At 57.6% G+C, this 21,155-nt stretch overlaps 1 protein-coding gene across 5 annotated transcripts in view; it reads right to left on the bottom strand.

Annotated features, from left to right (window-relative positions):
* Positions 1–3,213: 3,213 nt before the first annotated feature.
* Positions 3,214–21,155, bottom strand: part of GRIN1 (glutamate ionotropic receptor NMDA type subunit 1) — a 38,211-nt gene continuing 20,269 nt past the window's right edge. For 2 of the 5 annotated variants that reach the window (XM_054220611.1, XM_054220614.1), the window contains 14 exons: positions 20,841–20,985; positions 20,658–20,741; positions 20,093–20,228; positions 19,018–19,145; positions 18,668–18,832; positions 18,231–18,349; positions 17,460–17,572; positions 16,825–16,973; positions 15,909–16,066; positions 15,250–15,411; positions 13,369–13,478; positions 12,077–12,222; positions 9,310–9,420; positions 3,214–3,282 (listed from right to left, as the gene is read on the bottom strand). In XM_054220611.1, coding sequence (XP_054076586.1) covers positions 3,214–3,282; positions 9,310–9,420; positions 12,077–12,222; positions 13,369–13,478; positions 15,250–15,411; positions 15,909–16,066; positions 16,825–16,973; positions 17,460–17,572; positions 18,231–18,349; positions 18,668–18,832; positions 19,018–19,145; positions 20,093–20,228; positions 20,658–20,741; positions 20,841–20,985 — 1,795 coding nt within the window. Of the gene's footprint in view, positions 3,283–6,270; positions 6,475–9,309; positions 9,421–12,076; positions 12,223–13,368; positions 13,479–15,249; positions 15,412–15,908; positions 16,067–16,824; positions 16,974–17,459; positions 17,573–18,230; positions 18,350–18,667; positions 18,833–19,017; positions 19,146–20,092; positions 20,229–20,657; positions 20,742–20,840; positions 20,986–21,155 lie in introns of those variants that run through there. The other 3 variants (XM_054220615.1, XM_054220616.1, XM_054220617.1) reach the window with 2 other exon arrangements.

The following is a 21,155-nucleotide window of genomic DNA, read 5'->3' as shown; positions in this document are numbered from 1 at the left end:
CCAACATCCGAGATCTAAGGCGAGGCCGAGGTTTAGGGTGAGGGCTGAAAAGAGACAAAACCACCACGAGACAAAACCACAAACTGATGCGGTTTGGCAAAGGGGATGCCAAAGGATGGGTGAGGCTGCACAGTGGTTCCTCCCCCTGAGGCAAAGGGGCCAAAAAAGCTTCTGTGGGTTTACAGCCCAGAGCCTGCGGCCCCTGCTGCTGCCTCACCTCCCATCGGCCACAACAAGGGGCTGGGGCTAGCCCTGCGTCTCCCTGCCGTGCCGCCTCCTGCCCTTCCCTGCGAAACGCTTCTCCCGGGCATTGCATGGAAATGCTTAGTGAGTGTGCTGGGAATTGGCCTGGAAGGAGCGGAGTGTGCTCCAGAGGAAAGCACAGGCTGCGGTGATGGAAGATTCTCTCCAGGTGGAGCAACAGCCCTTTCTGGCATGAGTTCTTACCCATGGGTAAGAACGTGAGTTCTTAAGGCGATAAGAGCCACAAGATGATTGTAGCCACCAGATGTTTGCTCAGTCTCTTGCCCGTGCAAGTGCTGGGGGACAAGCCAGGGATGTGGCGGGGGTCAATGCATCCTTTGGCAAGGGTTAAATAAATCATGCAGAGAATAAACCAAACGTCGCCTCAGTTGTGGCTTGCTCCCATTTTTCTTCTCAAACCGACCCAGCGTGCTGCCACCCTGCTCCATGCCCACTCGGCCCTTCCTGCGGTGCCGCCCCCAGCGAGGGCTGCGGGGGGCTGGTGCTGCAGCAGCTCCTCCGGTGCGACTGGCCTTGCACCCGGGACCTCTGCCTGGTCCAGCCCCCTTCACGGTGCCTTTCCCAGGAGCAATCCCAGCTCTCCCAGACCTTCTCTAGTGACAGCGCTTGGCCCTTCCCGAGAAAGCCTGAGCTTCCCATTTGGAGCTGGGACTTTGCTTGTCACCCTGCAGGGTCACCTGAGCCCCGCTCCTCCTCTCTGATCACCCTGAGGCTGAGACCCCCGTGGAGGTTGGGCTGGTGGTCTCAGCACACGGGGAGCATGCTGTGAATGAGTCATGTTGCTTTAGTTCAGCCCAGGGGAGCTGTGTTTTGCAAATCCATCAGGGCACCTCCCTACGGATGGGCTGAGGTGCAGGGACTTCCCCAGGCACCTTCATCCCTGCAGCCAGTGCTCTGTTCCCGAAGGCCAGCCCTGCTGGCAGAGCCCCGTGCTGGCTCCCAGGGTCTGGCGAGCACGGCAGTGTCAGGGGCTGGTTTTCCCCTGGATGGAGGCGGGTGTGAGAGGCAGCTTACGTGGTGCTGGCATTTGGGTGGCTTCAGACCATCCCCAGCTCCCCGCTGCCAGGCCTGTCTCCCCCCACTGGCTGTTCCAGCCTGCCCACGAGCCTGGCATCCCAGGATGGTGGTGCCCCTTCCCTCCCAGTCTTCCCTGCAGTTCCAGGCATTTCTGCCTGCTGGCGTCTCCGTCCCTCCCTGTTCCTCCACCTTTTATGGTTTGCAAACCCTGCGGCAGGGCTGGGTGAGGCTCTGATTCACCACGGGGCTCCCTGCCAACCTTGCCAGAAGGCAGAGACAGAAAGAGGCACACAGCACTGGAATAAACCACTTCATGATCCAGTCTAGACTTTACTGAGCTCTTGCAAAAACTTGGTATTAATGTTACATTGACGTATAAAGTAGAATGGGTCCAATTTCTCAGCAGGAGCGAGATGAACTTGATGGAGCCACCGCAGTCAGTGGGACAATGCTCACAGACCTAGCTGCCGTCTGAAAATCCTGCCGCAAAAGCTGCCGCCCTGAAGCCCCGTCTGCTGGGCTGGGGCAAGGAGAAGGCAGTTCATGCCGCTGGGGCTTGGTACCATGTCGCAGGAGGCGGGATGCGGTGTTGCCCATGCACGTGCTGTAGCTGCCCATCACTAGCCTGGCTGGTGCCAGATGCTTCCCCGACGCTGGTGTCTCCGCACCCACTCACAGCGCCCACGGGGACGGTGCTCAGGGACGCTGGCACATGGGCACATATGTTTGAGGGAGAGGAAGGTGTGGGGAAGAACGGCGTCAGCCCATCTCGTTTGGTTCCCTTCTCCTGAGCTGGGATCCGGTGTGCCATGTCTCCAGGTTCAGGCAGACGCAGCCACGTGAGCTGGGGCTTCAAGGCTGCCGCCAGCGCTGCTGGCAAGCTTGTACCGCAGGTGAGTGTGGCAGGGAAGGTGCCAGTGCCCGCTGTGGTGGCCCAACACTGCTGGCCGTTGCAGACACCGCAGCACAGAGCAAGCCATGACCGGCCAGCAGCTTTTCTCCTTGCATTGCTGGTGCTGAGGCAGTGTGGAGCTTGGCTTAAAGTCAATGCAACCATCTGGAGCCATTCCCCGCAGAGATGTTCCTGGCCAGAAGAGCCATGGTGTGAGAGCTACATGCTGGCCATGGCCAGGGCCTGGGGTTGTCTTCTGAGCAGGAGATGTGGGGAGCCAGGATCGCGGCTGACAGCATGTTATGAGCTCCAGAGTACCACCCTTAGTAGAGGAGCGTGGGCTGCAGGGCTGGGAGCACTCCTGCTGCAAACAGACCACGTAGAGGAGCCGAGTCGTAGCCATGGGCTTTGAGTACAGGCTGATGGGAGGAGGAACAGGGGGTTCATCCCTGGCGAGGAGCAGAGCACACACCTTCCAGCCCCTGCAGCAGAGGCAGGGGTCACTCGACACAGCAGGAACATGTGCCCGATCTGCCGATCCGCGCCGGCTGCTCCAGCCACTTGGGACCACGAGCACGTCGTACAGCGCTCTGGGGTGGTGGGAACTGTGGAGCACACGTCTGAGGGGCCGTGCTTGTGTTGAGAAGCCCGAAGCCTGCAAAGTGAAGCACATGTTTGTAGTCTGGCACCAGCTCATCCCTGCTACCATGGGAGAGCAGGCACCATGTGCCTTTCCAAGTCCTTTCCCCTTGCACATAGCCAGTCAGTGGCAATACTGATTATCAACAGCACTGGTTGGAAGCAATTATCTCTGTACAGTGAAGTCCAAACCGTGTCCTGGTTCTGCTGTGCGTTCTGGGGCATGAGCATGGCAGCAGGCCTAGGAAGGGAGGGAGATATACAATGAAGTCACTGTGTATGGATGAAGGATGCTTTCCTCCCATCTCACCCAGAAGAACCCATCAGTGTCCCTTGAAAGGCAGTCCTGGCTGTGCCTTCCTACTGTGTTGGGCAAGGACTGATGGCCCTCGGGGAGAAGGTCACACCACAGTGCTGACTGAGGGGTCGGAGAGGTTGAGCTGGCCGGTGATGTCGGTGGGATGATATTGCTGCAACACACAAATACACAGACAAGGAGAAAGAAGTGTTAGGCAGTTCTGGCACTCACTCTCGCCTCTACTTACACCCCATGTGCCCCTACAGGATATCTCTCGGGGGTGATGCAACGGCCCAAAACCTGCTGCTGGCTGAGGTCCCCTTCCCAATGCAATCCAAGCTTGTGCAGAGGTCGTTGCAGACACTCTCCAAGCACCCTACGGTGGGGCAGGGAGGACGCCCAGGAGCGCGGCGCAGCTTCTGCAGAGCGTGGCAGCCGCGTCGCCTGCTGAGCGAGCCCCTCTCTGCTCTGGGGGGGCCACGAGACAAAGCCTGTGACTCATCAGCCCAGCCCACGGCTGAACCTGTGTTTGGAGGGTCTGGCTGGGTTTCAGCATCTCTCTGGTGCCAGATCAAGCTGTGCTTTGAGGCCAGGGCGTTTCACCTCCTTGCTTGACTATCCTTTAATGCAGGTGAGATGTGCAGCGTGGTTGACGTGTGGTAATCTGTGGCGTCAATTGCTAACGTGAAAATACAGCCTGTGCTGGAGATGTGGCCTGGATTTGGGGTTCTGTGCTCCTTGCGGATGGGGGACTTGGCAAAGGGTCCCTGAGAGAGACCTCCCCAGCCGCAGTCCCACCAGCAAGCCAACCAGGAGAGCAGAAATTCCCTTCAACGGGCAAGAAAACAAAAAGTCCTTCCTCCCCAGGCAGGGATATACAACTGGGCAGTTATTTTCTCCCTTCCTCCTTCCACACTCCCTTCCTCTCCCAGTTCCACTCTCCTAGCTCCAAACCCTGAACTGGAAGCCCTGACCAGCCCCACACGGAGCAGGTGGCACGGAGCATCTTGTCCTGCTGTCTGGGGACCTAAGTTGGTGCTGGGACAGGAGAAGGTCTCGGCGGGTCTCACGTGCTGCGGTGTGGACCCTTTCCAGTGACGTTTGCCCGGCCCTTGCATCACGCTACCCAGGAGGGCTGCCGTGCTGCAGGGCTCCCTGGGGGGCTGCTTGGCGACGGGATTTCACCCGTCTTGCGTTGGTCAGTGGCGACCGTGGCCCCTGTGGTGCTGCTGGTGGCTCTGGCACTGTGGCTACCCTGCGTGGCCCTACACCCTGCCTCCTGCCGCGGGGTCTGGGGTCCCCCTGAGCATTGCGTGGGGTCCTCGGGGCTGCCCTGCTCTGCCCACTTTTGTGCTTCACCAGGACCCCTCGGTGGGGAGCTGCTGGGGCAGGGGTGAGAGCCAGGACGCTCCCATCTCTCCGGTACACGTGCCGGGGACGTGCTGACACCCAGGGAGCATCTCACGGGATCACTCATTCATTTAGGGGGCTAGCTAGTGTTAAAATGGAGCCTCTGAGAAATTCCTTGCTGTGGCCTTGCTTTGCTAAAGTGGCAACTCCTCGGCCATCGCCCGTTTGCACGGGGAACGGCCGAGGGGATCCCAAAGTCGCTCTGCCGCCCTGAGGGGAGCTTTTTGTGGCTATTCATCAGTCCACAAAAAAAGCGTCCCTCTCCCAAAAATGGGTGCAGCCGCCCCCTCCTTGCTAAGAGAATTAGGATTCTAGCTAAATGCGATATTTCCTTTCTGTGGCAAAATGGGCAGGAGGCGCGCACGCGCGCGTTCGCGGGACAGGGCTTGCTTTCCGCCAGGGAGGAGAAGCGACGGGGAAAGGGGAGAGGCTGGGTGACTCACTGGCGGAGCGGGAGGAGGAATGTGAGATACAAAAAGGAACGGGCAAAAGAAAGCTCCTTTGTTAAATACCCTGTCTGACGCAAAGCGGGGAGGAAAAAGCGGTGTGTGCGTGTGAGCGTGTGCCTCGGTGCATGTGGACGTGTGGCTGCTGCGGTGGAAAGCCGGAGGTCTAGCAGGGCAGGCTGGGGCCTTCTGGCCTCTCTGCACAGCTCTGGGGGTGGGAAGCGCTAAAATAACCAAGCAAAGTGGGGAATCTGGCCAGAAAAATTAAAATACAAGAGCATGGCTTTTGATTTGAAAGCATTATCTCCTCCAATCACAGAGTTATCACAGGGTAACATTCTCATTTACTTTTTTTTTTTTTTGTGTAGAGTTCATGCATGCAATTTTTAATAATAAAAATTAAAAAAAAAAAAAGGAAAAGAAAAAAAAGCAAGAAAATTGTCATATCAAAACTATGTTAAAGTAGAACTAATGCTAGAAGCACATATCAGTAATTTAGGGTAAATTATGTTACAGGGATGGTGCAACTATCCCCAAACCAAACATTATAAAGCCAAGAAATTAATCAATATTAACCGTAGAAGAGACTCAAACATGTTAAGGTATGGAAGTGAAGTGAAGGCACCAAAAACTTTAAATGACAACCAGGAAGAAAATATAGACAAGAACTTAATATGTCTTTAAAAATGACTTCAACCTAATCTGGGCTCATATGGTAGTCCCTGGCTGGTGGAAGATTTTCTGGAAGAATTCTGGGGTTTGGGTGGTTTGTTTTTTTTTTTCAATTAAAAATTAGGATTCCAGCTAAATGCAATCTTGCTGTAGAAAACGTCAACTTTCCTTTAAAAAAAATAATTAGTTGTCTTTGACCTACTTTTGGTTCTTTTGGGCCAAAAACTAGGTTCTTTTTCAGCCAAGAAGCGTTTGGCTTTGGGAGGGCTGGTCCTTCACTGAAAAGGTGACCTTTTCCATGAACCCCCTTGGTTCTCGACCAGCTCTGGCACCATCCCCGCAGCTGCAGGGCGAGCATCGCCTCGCAGCGCCGGGCCCTCGCTTGGCGGTGACGTGGGACGTGTGTCATGCTGTGTCTGGGGGGGATGCCCGCGGGCTGGCGGTGTGACTCTGCGGGGGCTGATGACGGCTGCGGTGGGGGGGCTAAGGGACCTGTGCGCCTCGTTACGTGTCTGTACAAAATGTGCCGGCTCGGAAGGTGTCTGTGTGGTTTATGCGTCTCACATGGCTTCTGTGGGGTTGCAGTATCGTGGGTGGCTGCGATGGATGGCAGTACGTCAGCTCTGCGAGTGCTATTCGAGTTGCAGGAGCTGCCTATGGGGAACACATGCATCTCCTCCTGGGGCGGTGGGGATGATGTGCCGCGGAGAGGCTGTGCAGCTCGGGTGATGGTGGGCGCTAGGACGTTCAGAGTGGGGTGGTAGCTTCCCAGGGCTGTCTTGGCTCCATGGTGCCAGCCTGTCTCTCTGGCACTCCTGAGGGACCATTCTGCAGGGCTGCAGAGCAGAATCCATTTTTAAAACTCCCGACAACGAAAAGGAAAGAAGCAAGGCCACCAGGTTTGCATCTTTCGCTCACTAGCTAGGAGAGCCCATGGGGCTGGGGTCAGCCTGGCCTTCCAGCCCCATGGGCTCTCAAGCCTTGCCCATCTGAGACCTGGTGTGGGCCCGCGGTTCTGCCGAGCGCCATGAAATAGAGCGCCTCGCTGCTTTCTCATCTTTACAAGGACCCCAGGCAACGTGTCCCAGCATGCTACGTACTCATGGGGCCTTCTACAGCAGGAGGACATTGGGGTCTCTGAGCCAGGGCTGCTGCATGGAAGCGGAGGGCACCAAATGGCAGGCTGTGACATGAGCTGGTGGCAGCACCCTCCCGCTGGCCGCTCACCCCACAGAGCAACCACCGGGTCTGCCTGACATCACGACAAAGCTTGCTCCACCGTGGATCTCCGGCAACAGCTGCACCTTGGCCTTGCATACTCCATCTTGGCCCCATTGGCTTGGATGTTGGTGCTGCTAGCCTGTTCCTCACCCAACTAGCCTGATTCCCCGGGGAATGTTTCCTGGGGCCCTGGCCACGTTGTCCCGTGGCAGGCAGAAGACTGAGAAAGGCTCCCAGGCAGTGGGGCATCGTTGCCCAGAGCTGCCCTGCAGATGCAGCTGCCCCCAAAGCGGGGACCATCCTCTGGGATAAGTGAGGCCATCTTCCTCCACAACTTGTCCACAAGCAGCGTGGCCGGGGCCCAAAACAGCGGGAGGGCTCCTGGCAGCCCTGTGCCCCGCAGGTCCCCACCGGGCAAGGGAAGGGGACAGCGCAGCTCCACTGCTCACTCTTGGGACCTCTGGTGGCCAATGGACGTGGTCAGCTCAGGGCTTCTACCCTGGGGCAGAGCGCGCTGCGGAATGGTGTGGGGTAGGGTGGATGCCCCGCCATGGAGCACGATCAGGCCCAGGATGCCTCCCCAAGGAGGGAGGGAGGTATCAGGGGAGCCACACGATGGCTGTCCTCTTGTTCCTGAGTTCTGCCCCTCTCCGGTGCCCACTGTGGACACCAGTGCCCCCAGGTGCCCACTTCACCACAATGCTCCTGCTCTCCCAGGACGAGACCACTTCGTTTTCTAACCATGGAGTGCCCAAACACAACGAAACATGAGGTCTACTCAGATCACGCCCTCCCACCAGATCTTTTTGCAATTTTTTCTCCCTTTTTTCTGTGCATCCCACCTGTCCCTCCTCCTCCTCCGCCTTCCCATCTTCCCCACCCCTGCCCCATCTGCCCCGTCTCTGTCTCCTCTCCCCTGGTCGGGGCTCAGGTCACCAAGACAAAACCTGCGACCTCCCTGCAGAGCTTCTCAGGGGGTGCATCAGTGGGAAGGGGGGACCCAAGACACGGGGCCATCACCAGGATGAGGTGCCACCCGGGGAACATGGGGGCAGCGCAGGAGATGACAAGGATACCCTGTGGGGTACGGGGGATGAGTTGGGACAGTGTGGGTCTCCCCCTGTGCCTGCCAGGCTTCAAGGTGACAGCGAGAGGAGGACTTCGTGTGAGACGGTGGCAGCCAAGCCCAGCCAAGGGCTCAGCTGTCCCCAGGCCCGTGTCGCAGGGGTGCTCCAGGAGCTTCTTGGGATGGAGCCTGCATTGGTGTCAAAGGCAGCTGCCTCCGCTTCGCCTGCAGAGCCGTGGCCCCGAGACCCCCTGCGATATGGCATGCTGCTCCCCGAGGCACCCCAAGCCTGCGGCCGGGGACGGGCCACCCCGCCACGGGGGGCCACGTGTCCCCCCGCCGCCGCCGTTCCCCCGTCCCCGCTGTGCCTCGCGCCTCGGGTGGCCTGGGGGGAGCCTGCTCTGAGCAACCCGGGCAGAAACCCGCCGGTCGCCCCGGGGAGGAGGTTTCGGCAAAGCCCGTCGCGCCGGGAGGTCGGGCAGCAAAACGCAGCGGCCGCTGCCACACGAGACAACAGAGTAGCCACAGTGCAGAGTGTCATACAACAGACGGCAACATGCAGAGGGACACCGGCTCAGTCCGACAGACCAACAGCCCAACCTGACGCTGAAGAGTGTCTGAAGCTCCAGCACGAGCAGACACGTTTGCACATTTGGAAACAGCTGGCTTTAGAGGCAGCAATTTGGAAATTTTCTCTGGTTACGTGAGAGCAGTTTTACTCCGAGGCAGAAAGCACAAGTTTGAACCAAGGCTGGGTCTTTAACAACCTCCTCTTTCAAGCCTTTGCGTCTCTTTTCTAGAGCTGCGTTACTGCTGACGATAACCAGAGACAGCTGTCACTCCTGTGCCGAGGACTACGTCCCGAATGCTAATCGTCACAAACAAAAATCACATGTAGAGAATGTGACACGCATGGCTCTTGGTGAGGTGACACGGTGCCCAAATTAAATCGGGGTGATCGTTTTTAGGCATACAATGACAAACAGGTACAGGAACACTCAGGAACAGAAAAAAAAAAAAAGAAAAAAAAAAGAAAAATATGTCATCGGTTTCAAGAGGTCAGCACCAGTAAGGTGAGCGAAGCACAGAGAGGAACATCAGAAATCATCCAGGCAAAAAGAAAACGAAAAACAAAACAAAAACTCGGTCGCATCTCCCAACTCATCACAGGACTCCAAGCCACCTCCTGCCTGCCCTCCAGGATCCCAGCATCCTTTCAGGTACACGGGATGACTGACTCACTGACTGACTGACTGACTGGTGACGAACATGAGCTATGCATGTACACTGGCAGCTTCGGGATGGGTGTGTGGCAGTCGATGGGATGGCAGAAGAGAGAAAGAGAGAGAAAGAGAGAGGGCAGAATTGTTCTTCTTCCTCTTACCGTATCCTTGGAGGACCTACGTCTCTTGAAGCTGGAGGCCAGGGTGGAGGTGATGGACCTAAAAGTGGCTTTCTTTTTAGGGTCAGGTTCTGCTCTACCACTTTTTCTATCCTAAAATGAATATGTATAAGTGATTAGATCTCTAGTGTGTTGTTGGAAACGCTAAATCTATTTGAATACTGCCCCATGTCATGTCCTTCATTTAGGTGAGAAAGCTACTGGAGGTGTCCTCCAAGGGCCTCCGTGACCCACGGCTACCGCACGGCCACCACACTGCTACAGCTACGGGGCCGGGGTGGCGTCTGGAGCGCTGGAAACCCCTGCGGGGAGTAGCCCTACTCTCCTGGGTGTCTGCGTCCAGGCTTGCACAGCTGACCTCGCCTCCTGGGGATGCTCTGCCCCTGGGGATGCTCTGCCCCTCGCTTCCACCGCTAGCCTGGCTAGACCGAGAGGTGAGATGCTGCACCTACCACTAAAAAAAAAAATAAAAAATAATAATTTCTCAGGGCCTTTTCTGAGGCTGAATCCTAGTGCCACAAGAGAGAGAGAGGACTGCATTGAAAGAGAAGTCATTGTATGAATATTCTGTAAAAAAAAAACGTATTCAAAAATTTAAATGACGCAGTTGTGCAAAGCCGAACGTGGTTGTTGGTGGTGGGTTGTGTGGTTTTTTTTTTTCCCCAAAGTAAAACGGGTTAAAAAAAAGAAAAAAAAAAAAAAGAAACTGGAAGAAAAAGAAAAGGAAAAAAATATAAAGGAAAAGAAAGGGAGGAAGCAAAGCATTAGCGCTATGATGTCATCGGGGTCAGGATGAACTCAAAGAGAAACAGAACTGAAAAATGTAGCCATTGGTGTTAGCGAGTCGGACCTGGTTAGCGCAGGCTGGGAGCACCAGCCGCCATGGTGCGGGGGCAGCGAGCCGAGGGGACCGGCCGCGCTCGGCGGCGGGCGCTGAGAACGATTCCTCCCCAATTGCTTTCGTGCCAATGAGTGTGACCTTTCCGACGGGGGACGGAGTGACCAGGTCTGGCTCTGCTACCGCACGGGGGTAACCAAAATGTATCCCGCTGGTGCGTAGAGCATGCTCGGGGATACATTTGCTCCTCCTTCTCAGTTCTCTCTTTTGCGGACATGCACAAACGGAAAGGAAAGCAAGATGAATGGAATGAAATGTCTTTTTCTTCCATGGCATCTCAGGAAATAGCCATGGCAAAACTGTGATCCCAAAAACCATTATTTTTGTTTGTTTGTTTTAACAAATAAATCTTTCCACTTGCCTACCTTCTAGCAATGTACCAGATACTAGTGCTCTGACGTTTCCTCCTGTGGAAAAGTCTTACAATGTCAAACGGCTCTTTACCATGAGGCTGTTTACCCCCACAGGGCAGCATGCTTTGCTCACAGTCCCACAGACTCTGCCCAAGGACCCAGTGCAGTATTTTCTAGAAGGTTGGCAAGTGAAAAATGGCAGTGCGACTAGTGTGCTCTGTCCCAGCAGCCTGAACCCCCTCGGTGCTGCTGTTTTTTTGGAAGCAAAGGAAAAAAGAAAAAAGGAAAAAAGAAAAAAAAATATATAGAGAAATGGCTTTTCCGAGACTCTTATCGGTGAACTGAACCCAGCGAGCTCTCAGGATACAGCAGCCCGGCCTCCTGCTTCCCCTCGCTGCTCTCGGGCAGGTCGCCTCCACCCGGGCAGCCCCCCCGCGCCCCCAGCCAGCGCTGCTCCCGCAGGGCCACCGCGCCGGGCTCCTTTCGGGGTCCCCAACCCTCATTCTCTCTCTTTCATTCACTGGCTCTGCTGCGAACGGCAGTCGCCTTTAGTCGCCTAAAGGATCTCTTGCCCTTTGAACGCCGGTTTGCTTCCCCGAGGAAGAAAAACAGCCTGGGCCATTCAGAGAGAGCCTCCGGCTGCCCTAAACTGGGGTTCGGGGGCACCACGGGGCTGAGCCCCAAAAGCAGTGGGGCAGGGGAAGTGTGAGGCTGGTGGCCCACAGACATGCCCACGGCTCAGTGTCGCTGCCAGGCACCAGGGACCCTCCCGGGCTCCCCTGCCTGAGCAGCACAGGGGTCTTTCAGGGATGGGAGACGCCGGGGAGAGCAATGTCCCAGGGAAGGGGCCCGGGGGAGCCCTGGTGCTGACAGGCACCGGCATTGCTGGCTCCCATGTGGGGAGATGTCCTTGTCTCCAAAGGACAAGAGCACGCACCACCTCTGTTTGGAGTCAGTCCCGGGTATGACAAGGGCTACTGCAGCCCTGGGGGAGCGGGCAGGGAGGGGGACGCGATGGAAGCCATCCCTGGAGCATTCCTCCCCCTGAGCACCGGGCAGGGATGCTCAGCGGCAGCAGATCAACCCCCCTCAGTCTGCTGGTGAGCGCGGCTGGAGCTGAGCAGCAGGGCAGAGTGAAGGGAGTGGCGCCGGCACCACTTGCTCGGCCAGGGCAAGACCTGGCTCCAGCGCGTGGTCCCCAGCAGAGCAAAGTCCTCGTCCCGAGCACCGCTGGGCGCATTTGGGCCAGGTCTCTGTTCCGGTTGGAGCTGTGCACAACACCTCCCGGCAGAGACGGCATCGGCCACGGGCTCCTCCCGGGGACAAGGCAGGGACCCTACAGCTTGCTGGGTGCCCAGTAACACCGGGCGGGAGTTAGTGGGGTGCGGGGTGGGGGACAGAGGGCCCCATGCTAATCCACAGCTCTGCATTCACTGATTTGGTGAAGGAATGGAAAACGCACCTGTTGGAGATTTGCTCTAAAAACGGTTTGTCCTACCTGCAGGTTTTTCCTCCACACATTAACGGCCGCAAACGCCAGCTGCATCTGCTTCCTCCGCGCGTCCTTATGCCTTTTGTAAGCTATTTCTATGAATATTAAAAATATCCCGGCAACAATACCTCCAGCCACCAGCATAAACACACCTGAAATAAGCAGGAAAGTTACAGGGGGCAATGGAAATTGCACCATGACACTTCAATTCCTCTGCATCACGCTCAGCAACAGGAGCATCTGCCAACCCAGGGCTCACCCCCCCCCCGGCCCCCCACCATCCCCCCGCAGTCCTGGAGGGGCCGGGGAGGGGACCCCAGCAGAGCAGCGCACCCGCGGTGATGGGCAGAAAGGTGAGGGGGTGCTGGATGTCCGTGCAAGCTCCTGTCGGTCGGGCACGGGGCACCGGCTGTGCTGCAGCGATGCCGGGGGGCAGGCACAGGGCGCCGGCTGCCGCCCCGAGCACCGGGGCAGACCCCATCCCCTGGGGCTGGAGAGTCGTTTTCACCAGAAACCCAGGTCGCGTGGTCCCATTTGGCCCATCGGGAAGGACAGCCACGCACAGAGCTCACTGTGCTGTCCTCCAGCAGCTGCAACCTTCAGGGGTGACATTTTGGGAGTGGTGTCTTGAGGAGACGGAGCAAAATGCCCCCTCTCTCGGTGCTTCTGCCCTGGCCCGTGGTGCCAGTGAGGATGGGGTCCCATCGGACACCCCTCATCCCGCATCGTCATGTTGCTGGGTGAAGGACCAGCAGCACCGCGTCGCTGCAAAGGGAGAGCCCGTCTGGGGGCACTCGCAGTCTTTGCAAAGAGGGACTGAGAAACCCCCCCCCTCTGTTTATCCTCCTCCTGCCCCCTGCCCAGGACCGGCCGGGACACGCTCCGTGGGGCTGGGGGCTGCCCCTCGCCACCAGCTCCCTCCTGATGCAGGGTCCTCACTCGCCTGGGCGGCCGCGCTCGCCTCCCCCGAGGTGCTGCTCCCCTCTCTCTGCCTTGGCGACAGCTCTGATTTCACCGTGACAGCCGCAGTTTGGCCAGAGCAGAGGGAGGGGAGCAATGTTCAAAGCAGGACAGCCCCACCGATGAGAAAGCCACCCCAGGGAAGTTGGGGGAAGCTTCGCGGAGCTGTTTCAGACAAGGTGGGGTTGGAGCCCAACACAGCAGCCTGCCAGCGCTAGGAAAGCACAAACCCAGAAGAAGCAGAGCTTTGGCCCGAGAGGAGAGCCCCGGAGACGAGAATGTCTTGAGCGAAAGCAGGCTACCCAGCGAAGAGGAAGAAAGAGGTTTGCAGAACAAACCTGCCATATTTTCAAAGGTGAGTGTTGCTGGGGCATTGCTACGGGAATCACACTCCTGATACCTCACCCAAGTCTTGTCCAAATCCTCCATGAAGCCGTTCTCGTGGGACCTGAAAGCACAAGGAGACAGGACAGAGTAGTCACTGGGGACCGGCCGCTGGGGGCACGTGCTCTTCGTGCCTTCATGCCCTCCCTCCTAGCACTGCTGTGCTTGTTTGCAGCCTACGAACACATGAACCCCCGACGTCTGCGTGTGTGTGTGTGTGCGTGTGCCTGGCTGACTGCGCCTGCAAGCACGCGCCTGTGCTTGTGTGGCTGTTGTGTAGAGTGTCTGCAGTGGGTGTCCGCGGCGGGGGTCCACACCGCGCGTGTTTGCCCTGCGCACAGCCACGAGCAGGGCGCAGCGGGTGAGAGGAGGCACCCACCGCCCCGTGCCTGAAAGACGGAGAGCCGGCCGGCTGCTGCCAGAAAGAGCCATGTGTAAGCTCAGCTGATAGGTGTAGGCAGGGCTTGGAGAGTGCGCTTGGAGGGAGGCTGAAAGCTGCTGACACCAACCACATCCCCAGTGCCCTCCTGTGCAACCCCCCCACCTGCCGCAGCCACTCGGGAGCTCAGGCGACGCTGGACCCTGATCCTGTCTGGTGACCACCAGCACCCTCTGGATCAAGGCAGGGGAATAACTGCTGCCTGGCAGCTCCCAGCTGTGCATGGCGAGGGCTGGGGCTCCCCAACAAACTGGTGTCACAGCTTGGGAGGAAACAAACCGTGTCCCCACAGTGCCCGCCTCTGCCTGAGCAGCTAGTGGGGATGGAGGTGGGCACAGAGCACATGTCCCACCCTGGGTCCCCTTGCACTTCTCTCTCTTCTTCTTCCTGGCCCATCCCACAGCATTCTTGGGCCACCTGTAGCCCTGGGCTTCCCCAGCCTCTTCCAGGAGGACATCAAGGGCTCCTGATGCCTCTCCAGGCTTCTCACGCTGTTGTCCCAAAACCCATCTGTCCCACTGCCACCCATCCCCATGGTAAGACCATCCCACAGATGGGGTCCCATGGCTCCCTACGTTACCCTGGGTCCTGCCCCTGTCTTCCACATCCTCGTCCTCCCTCTCAGGCCTTTCATCTCCACATCTTGGGCAGGACCCTGGTGGCTTCTGACCCTGTCTGTCTGTAAAACTAATCTCGCATGTCCCCTTCCCTCCATTTGCTGCTTCCCAGCTGCCCGTTACTCCATCACCACATTCCTCTGTCTGCAGCGAGTGTGGCATTTCTGAACTAACACAAGGAAAACCCTTTTTACCCATAATATCAGATTGACTTGCGGCACCCCATGCTGCAGGCTCATGCTGGTATAAAAGCCTTAGCTGGACTCAACAGGGATCCTGACACATCTCTGCCTAACAGGAAAAGCCAGATTTTAAAGAAAAACCCCTGGAAGATCAGGCCAGGGCAGCGCAATGCTACCAGCCGGGCTGAGCTCGCAGGGAGAGGTGGGGAAGTGGCAGCAGCCCTGCCTGCTGCTGCAGCCCCGCTCGCAAGGACCTGGTGCTGGATGGTCCCAGGGCTGCTCTCTGCCAGCTTTGCCTGCACTCCTGCGGCCGGACATGGCTCCTGTCCCCTGCCATGGCTCCTGCCCCTGCCCTGCCCCTGCCCTCCCACCAGCCCCATGCTGCTCCCCCGGCCCTGCGAGCCAGAACTGGGGCTGCGGGTGCCCACACTGGTCACTCGGGCACATCCCCTTTATCAGGAGGGACATGGCAGCCCCAGAGCCCCTGTCCCTGCAGAGGGTTTGGAGGGTGGGGTGGCAGTGCCTGGCACGAGGCTACTTGCGTGCTAACACATGCAACATTCGGGGCAAGCCCCATGCCAAGAGCCGTGTACAGACTTGAGGATGGCCAGGGAGACGTTCTGCTTCCACGGGCTGTCCTTGCGCATCCCAATCCCGAAGCCGGAGCGGAAGAAAAGCTCCCCCGTCGTCACCAGGTCACACTTCTGGGAGGCTTCAAACTCCAGCACCGCTGAGTCCCAGATGAAGGCGTGGAGCTTGCTGGACACCGAGAGAGGACAGACAGGTAAGGTTGGGCAGCCCAGCTTGTCTGCAGAACCATGGGAGCAGCAAGGCTGCTCCCAGCCCTAATTTAAGAACTAATTGGCATCACCCTCCTCCCAGATGGGCCTGTCTATGTGCTGCTGTGAGGCAACAGACTTGGCAAAACTTTGGAGGAGGACTGTGAGCAGTTTACATGGGATTTGAAGCCACCCAGCCTTGCAGAGAAGCAACTGCAGAGGCCAGAAAGGGAGGCTATGGCCGGGGCCAGGGCTCTGCGTGTGCCTGTCCCCACGCACACCTTGTGCTCTCCATCCAGAGACCTGGTGTGCACCAGGACTAGGAAGATCCTACCCAGCACCAACTGGGCAGGTCCTATCAAGCCATACTTTGACTGCAGCTCCCTCCCGGTTTACATCAGCCCTGCTTGCTCCACCAAACTGCAGTCCCCCAAAACTCTTCCCAGCATGGCCATACAAGGTGTTGGTCCCACTCACTTGTCCCTCACTGCCTGGATGGCTTCGGCAGCGCTCTCGTAGTTGTGCTTCTCCATGTGCCTGTACATGGTGCTCAGCTCCACCTGCCTTCGGAAGTAGATGTCCACCGAGCTCTGCTTCACCGTGGCATAGATGAACTTATCAGAGGGGTTGCGCAGCTGAAAGGCAAGGGCAGCGCTCCTATTTCTTCTGTCCTTCATCAACCAAACTGGCTCACCCCAAAGCTGTGTTTCCTCTTTTCCTATCCCCTTCAAGGACCTGTTTCCCAGAGAAGACCTTGGTCTCCTCAGCAGAGGTGAAGATGCCATGGGGCAGTAGATGCTCTGGGACCATGGCGGAGGGACAGGCGATGCTACGGGACAAGGACACCATGGTGCTGAGGATGCAGGAGGCCTGTGGATGCCATGGGGCTGGCAGTGCCGATGGCAGAGGGCATGGCATGCTGTGGGTCAGCGCTGCTGTGGGGTACATTCCTGCATGCCTGGGCTGATAAGCTGTGGCTGTGTCCTTGCCAGAGCAGGAAATGGGTTTCAGGCATGCTGATATCTGCTGAGAGTATTGACTGCACCGCAGGGACAATTTCATTAGTTATAACTCATCCATAATGAATTGTTTCCTCGTTGGTTCGTGCAGGCTCTCCAGGAACTGGCAGGCAGATTGGTTGGGTAAGTGCTGTTTCTGCACAAGGTTTTCCCTGCTGATCCCTCCCTGTGTCTGTCCATTCCCACCCAGCAGCAGGGCTCAGACCCATCAGTGAGAGCCCCAGGCAGAGCTACCCGGGAGTCAACCCTCTGGCACAGACCCACAGCCATGTTAAAGCCATATTATATGAGCCAGGAGATGCTCACTGGAGGTATCTCCTGTTTCTCTGCCCAGAGTTGGACAGGCAACGGGAAAACAAGGGAGGGGTCGTTACCCGGGGGTCGTTGATGCCTGTAATTCTCTCCTCAGGCCGGTCTAACACCAGGAAGGCTGCCAGGTTGGCAGTGTATGAAGCCACAATGATCATGGCGAAGCCAGCCCACACCATGCCAAGAATACGTGCAGAGAAACTCCGGGGAGCACCTGGAGGGAGAGAGGCGAGATCAGACTGGCACAAAAAGTGCTTGACTTTGTCACCAAAGGCATGTCCAACCCATGCGGGACTGATGGCAGCTGCAGATGTGCCCCATCTATCTGCTCTGCTGACAGCCATGCAAGGAGCTCCTGCATTGCCCAAACCAAGAAACACCCATGACTCCTTCCAGGGCATGATGCATCTCACCCTGAGCGGACGGATAACCTGGGCAGGAGAAGCAGCCCAAGAAGGACCTGTTTCCCATCATTGATTGTGAGGGGTGGCAGGATGGTCCGCACAAATTGTGCCACAAGTGTGCCACCCTGGCCCCAAAGAATCCCTCACCAGCCTACTCCAGGGACGGTTCATCGAAGGAGGCCCGTACTCACTCACTAAACAGTCCCCAGAGGGCATCAGCCCTGCCTCAGAGAGGAGGCAGTGGAAGAGGGCATGGGCTTCTCCTCCACACAGTCCCGCTGTGTGCTGCAACGCACCTTCTCCGATGCCGGAGTTCAGCAGGACTCCCCAGGAGAACCACATGGCCGAGGAGAGGGTCAGGGCATCTTCCTCCTCCTCCTCACTGTTCACTTTGAACCGGCCAAACGGGCTGGAAAACAAGACAAAGACCTCTTCTTGTACCCCTTATCCTCATCCCCAGGCCTCTCTGCTGTGCCTTAAGTGTCCTGACGCAGCCCTACATCACTCATCCCTACAGACCACGCTCGTCCCCCATACAGCTCTTCACCCCTCGTGTCCCACTGCCCTGCCTGTCCCCTCTGCAACCCTGTCCATCTCACACTGGTACTTCTCTCCAGTCCAGAAAGATCATCCGATCCTGGCCAGCTCAAGCTTCTCCCACTGCAACACTGAGGGCTCACTGCAACAGCCCCTGGGCCCGGGGCTAACGGGGGGGACGGGGTCCCTGCCCTTCAGAGGAGCTACCTTGGGGTCAAGGAACGGGACTAACTCAAGGCCCAGGAGCTGATGGTTGCCTTGGCATGGCACCTGGTCTGACAGGCACGCTCCCACATATCCAGGTGCCGGCTACCACACATATCCATATCTCTCAGCTTAGCAGCAGCCAGAGAGGCCAGGAGCCTCAGCGCAGGGCTGGTGGGGCAGAGGAAGTGTGTGTAGCTCCTGTGAGAGCCTCCCGAAGGGCTGCAGGGCTGCGCCTGAGCAAGACACCGCGGGGACCCAGGGGATGGTTCCCAGGAGCACCTCCCTGTCCCCTCCAGCCCTTGGGTGACCCGGAGCGCACTCACCTGAATCGGTCTAAGAGGTACAACATCACTGCCACCACGTGCACAGACAGCCCCACCAGCAGCCACAGCGTGCTCTGGAACGGCTGCATGAACGAGTCCAAGGTGCTTCGGGGGATTTCCTAGCACACAGGGGAGAGGTGAACAGCGCTGGCACCCATCATACCTCCATCTTGCACGCCTGGCCGGACTCACCAGGGCCCCTGCCCTGCTCCGAGCTCCTCCTGCTCTGCTAAACAGGAAGGCTCAGGGTGGCCAGGTCAAGATCCAGCATTAAAACCAGCAACCTGGCATCCCGCAGCAAAGGCTGGGATGTGCAGCTGCCCTGGCAGGGGCAGCAGCGGGGGGAGCCAGGCATGGTGCAGGCGTGGTACATGTCTGCAACCTGGGGAGCAAGGGACACCTCCCCTGTCCACAAAACATCCCATCGCAACCCATACCTTCTTCACAAGGATGGTGAGGCCTTGGTACTTGAAGGGCTTGGAGAACTCAATGTACTGTGCCCGCTCATTGTTGATGGTGAGGGGAGCCACAATCATGTCCGCCTGGCCACTCAGCAGCTCCCCCATCATCCCATTCCACTCTTTCTTGTTGCTGTTGTTAACCTGCCGGAAAGCCAGCGCAGGATCAGCCCACTGCTCTGACACCTGTCCCCCACCTGCCAGGACCCCCCGCCATGTGGCAGGTGCCCTGCATAGACCTCCCACCCCACCCCTGCTCCGGAGAAGGGCCTGGGGGTGTTTCAACACATGATACAGGCAAACAGATATCACAGGCTGCCCAAACTCACCCGCTCTTGGGTACCAAATTTACCATCAGCCACCAGGTGAACCTCGTAGGTGAAGTTCATCACCCCTGCCAGCCGGATGAGCAGGTCGATGCAGAATCCATAGCAGCACAGTGCCACGGTGGGGCGGCCTGCAGGAGGGAGAAAATGAGGGGGATGAGTGGAGGCAGCCCTTTGCCAGGGACCCTGCGCAGGATCCATGGCTGTCCCCAGCGAGAGCAGCCACCTGCACGGCTCTGGCTTCGTATGAGATGCAATCACGTCATTCCGGCAGTGCCATCTGCCTTCACCACCCTCTCCCACTGCCTCCTCCGCCCATGGGTGCGAGGGAAACACCAGTGTGGGAAGAAGGCAAGTAGGGGGCAAAGGGGTCTCACCCATTTGCTATGTCCCAATGAGGTGGGCTGAGAGTCGGTGCTACCGGCCCACTGAGGGGACGGAGAGGGCTTGGGGCATGCAGGCAGTGCGGGAGGAGTGCTAACGTGAACCCATCGGGTTGAACACAGCCCAGGACACAGCTGAGGGCTGGGGGGGAGCTGTACACAGGAAAGCATGGTGAGCCAAGGGGATGCACTTCAGGCGGATTTGGGCAAGCCTGGCGCTGCTAAGCAGCTCACACGCCCCACCAGGTGCTCACTCCTAATCCTGAAACAGGCTTTCTGTAACAAAACAGTTTGAAACTGGTGTTAGGACCAGTGCAGCAGGTGCTAATCAGCCTCAGGGTTCTCGCTTCTGCTTGAGATCAAGGCAAAAAGAATTGGAGCATGTCAGGAGACAGAAACATGGGATGCAATTCCCTATAACAGCCCTGGAGCCCACCCAGAAGAGAGACAGTGGGAAAGTCATCTGTTGGGGTCAAAAAGCTGAATCGCAGTGCCCAGTTACTGCACAGCGCTACTGGGGGGGGGCAAGCTGATGCGGGGGGGTGTGTTTGGGCGCTGAATGTGCTGTCACCTTTCCGCTCTCTGGGCCTCCTGTGTGACTGAGCACCCTCCCTGGGGACCCCTTCCTGGGACCGGAGTCTTCTTCAGCTGGGTAGGCTGGGGAAGCTGCTGTGCTCACCACCAGACTGAGTTACCTGGGATGGTCTCGTTGGGTCCAGTGCAAAAGACCTTTTTCACAGGATCCCCATTGATGGTGAATTCCTCCCTGCACGTCCCATCTGCTTGCGTGGGCTTCACATACACAAAGGGCTCTTGGTGGATCGTCACGATCTGCAAGGCGAAGCACAAGCACCCACTTGTCTCCGTTCCCCTCCAGCGCTATGCTCCCCTGGATGCCGAGCTGGGCTGCCCTCTCCACGCAAACATGGCCAAAATGTCATGGTGCCCTCCTCAGCTGCCGTCTCAGCAGATGAGGCTGCTCAGCCCAGCAGCAGGACCTGGCTTTGGCACAGGGAACATTTGCTTTCCCTGCACCCAAGATGAGGAACACCCATATCAGCATCCTCCTTCGCGTGGCCCTTTCACCTCAGCCTCAAAGCCTTTCACACCCTTCTCCCTAACAGCAGGCTGATGAGAGCCACCGCATTGCCAGGATTAGTGCCCTGAATGGTGCTCTAGACACCGTCACACGTTCCCAAGCTAATGCACATCTTTCAGAGCTGAGGACACCTGCCACCCCCTGCTGCCAATTGCTGTTACCTTCAATTTGGTTGACATCTGATAGCCTTGAGGTTTCTCAGTTTCTCCCCCTGGCCAGATAATCTTCCGGTCGTTGGTCAAGACCTATAATCAATCCCAGAGGAAGGAGATAGATATGAGGCCATAGGTAGACACCCCAGCACACACGTCCCTCCTACCCGACCTGTCCAGCCCTGTACATACATGGCTGCCGTTGTAAATCCCAACTTGGACCAGTTTCCGATTCTGCAGGTTCATGATGCTGTAGTTGGCAAACTTCCTGTCCCCATCCTCATTGAATTCCACCCGGCCGGTGACACCCTCCGAGTACTTGGAGGACATCAACACCCTGTGGAGAGAAACACAGCAGGGCCATCCTAGAAAACCTGCTGTGGCCATTGGGACATCTAAGAAGGGTTCAGAAAAGCAAATGCTTTCTCTCAGTTGCCTGCCATGTCTGATACGCTCATTACGCTATAGAAGTCCAGTCAAGGCTACCTGCAACCTGTTCATAGCCCT

This window comes from Rissa tridactyla, chromosome 14, assembly GCF_028500815.1.
Source record: "Rissa tridactyla isolate bRisTri1 chromosome 14, bRisTri1.patW.cur.20221130, whole genome shotgun sequence".
Lineage (NCBI taxonomy): Eukaryota > Metazoa > Chordata > Aves > Charadriiformes > Laridae > Rissa > Rissa tridactyla.
The sequence above is the reverse complement of the archived record's forward strand: the minus strand, read 5'-3'. Positions and strand labels throughout refer to the sequence as shown.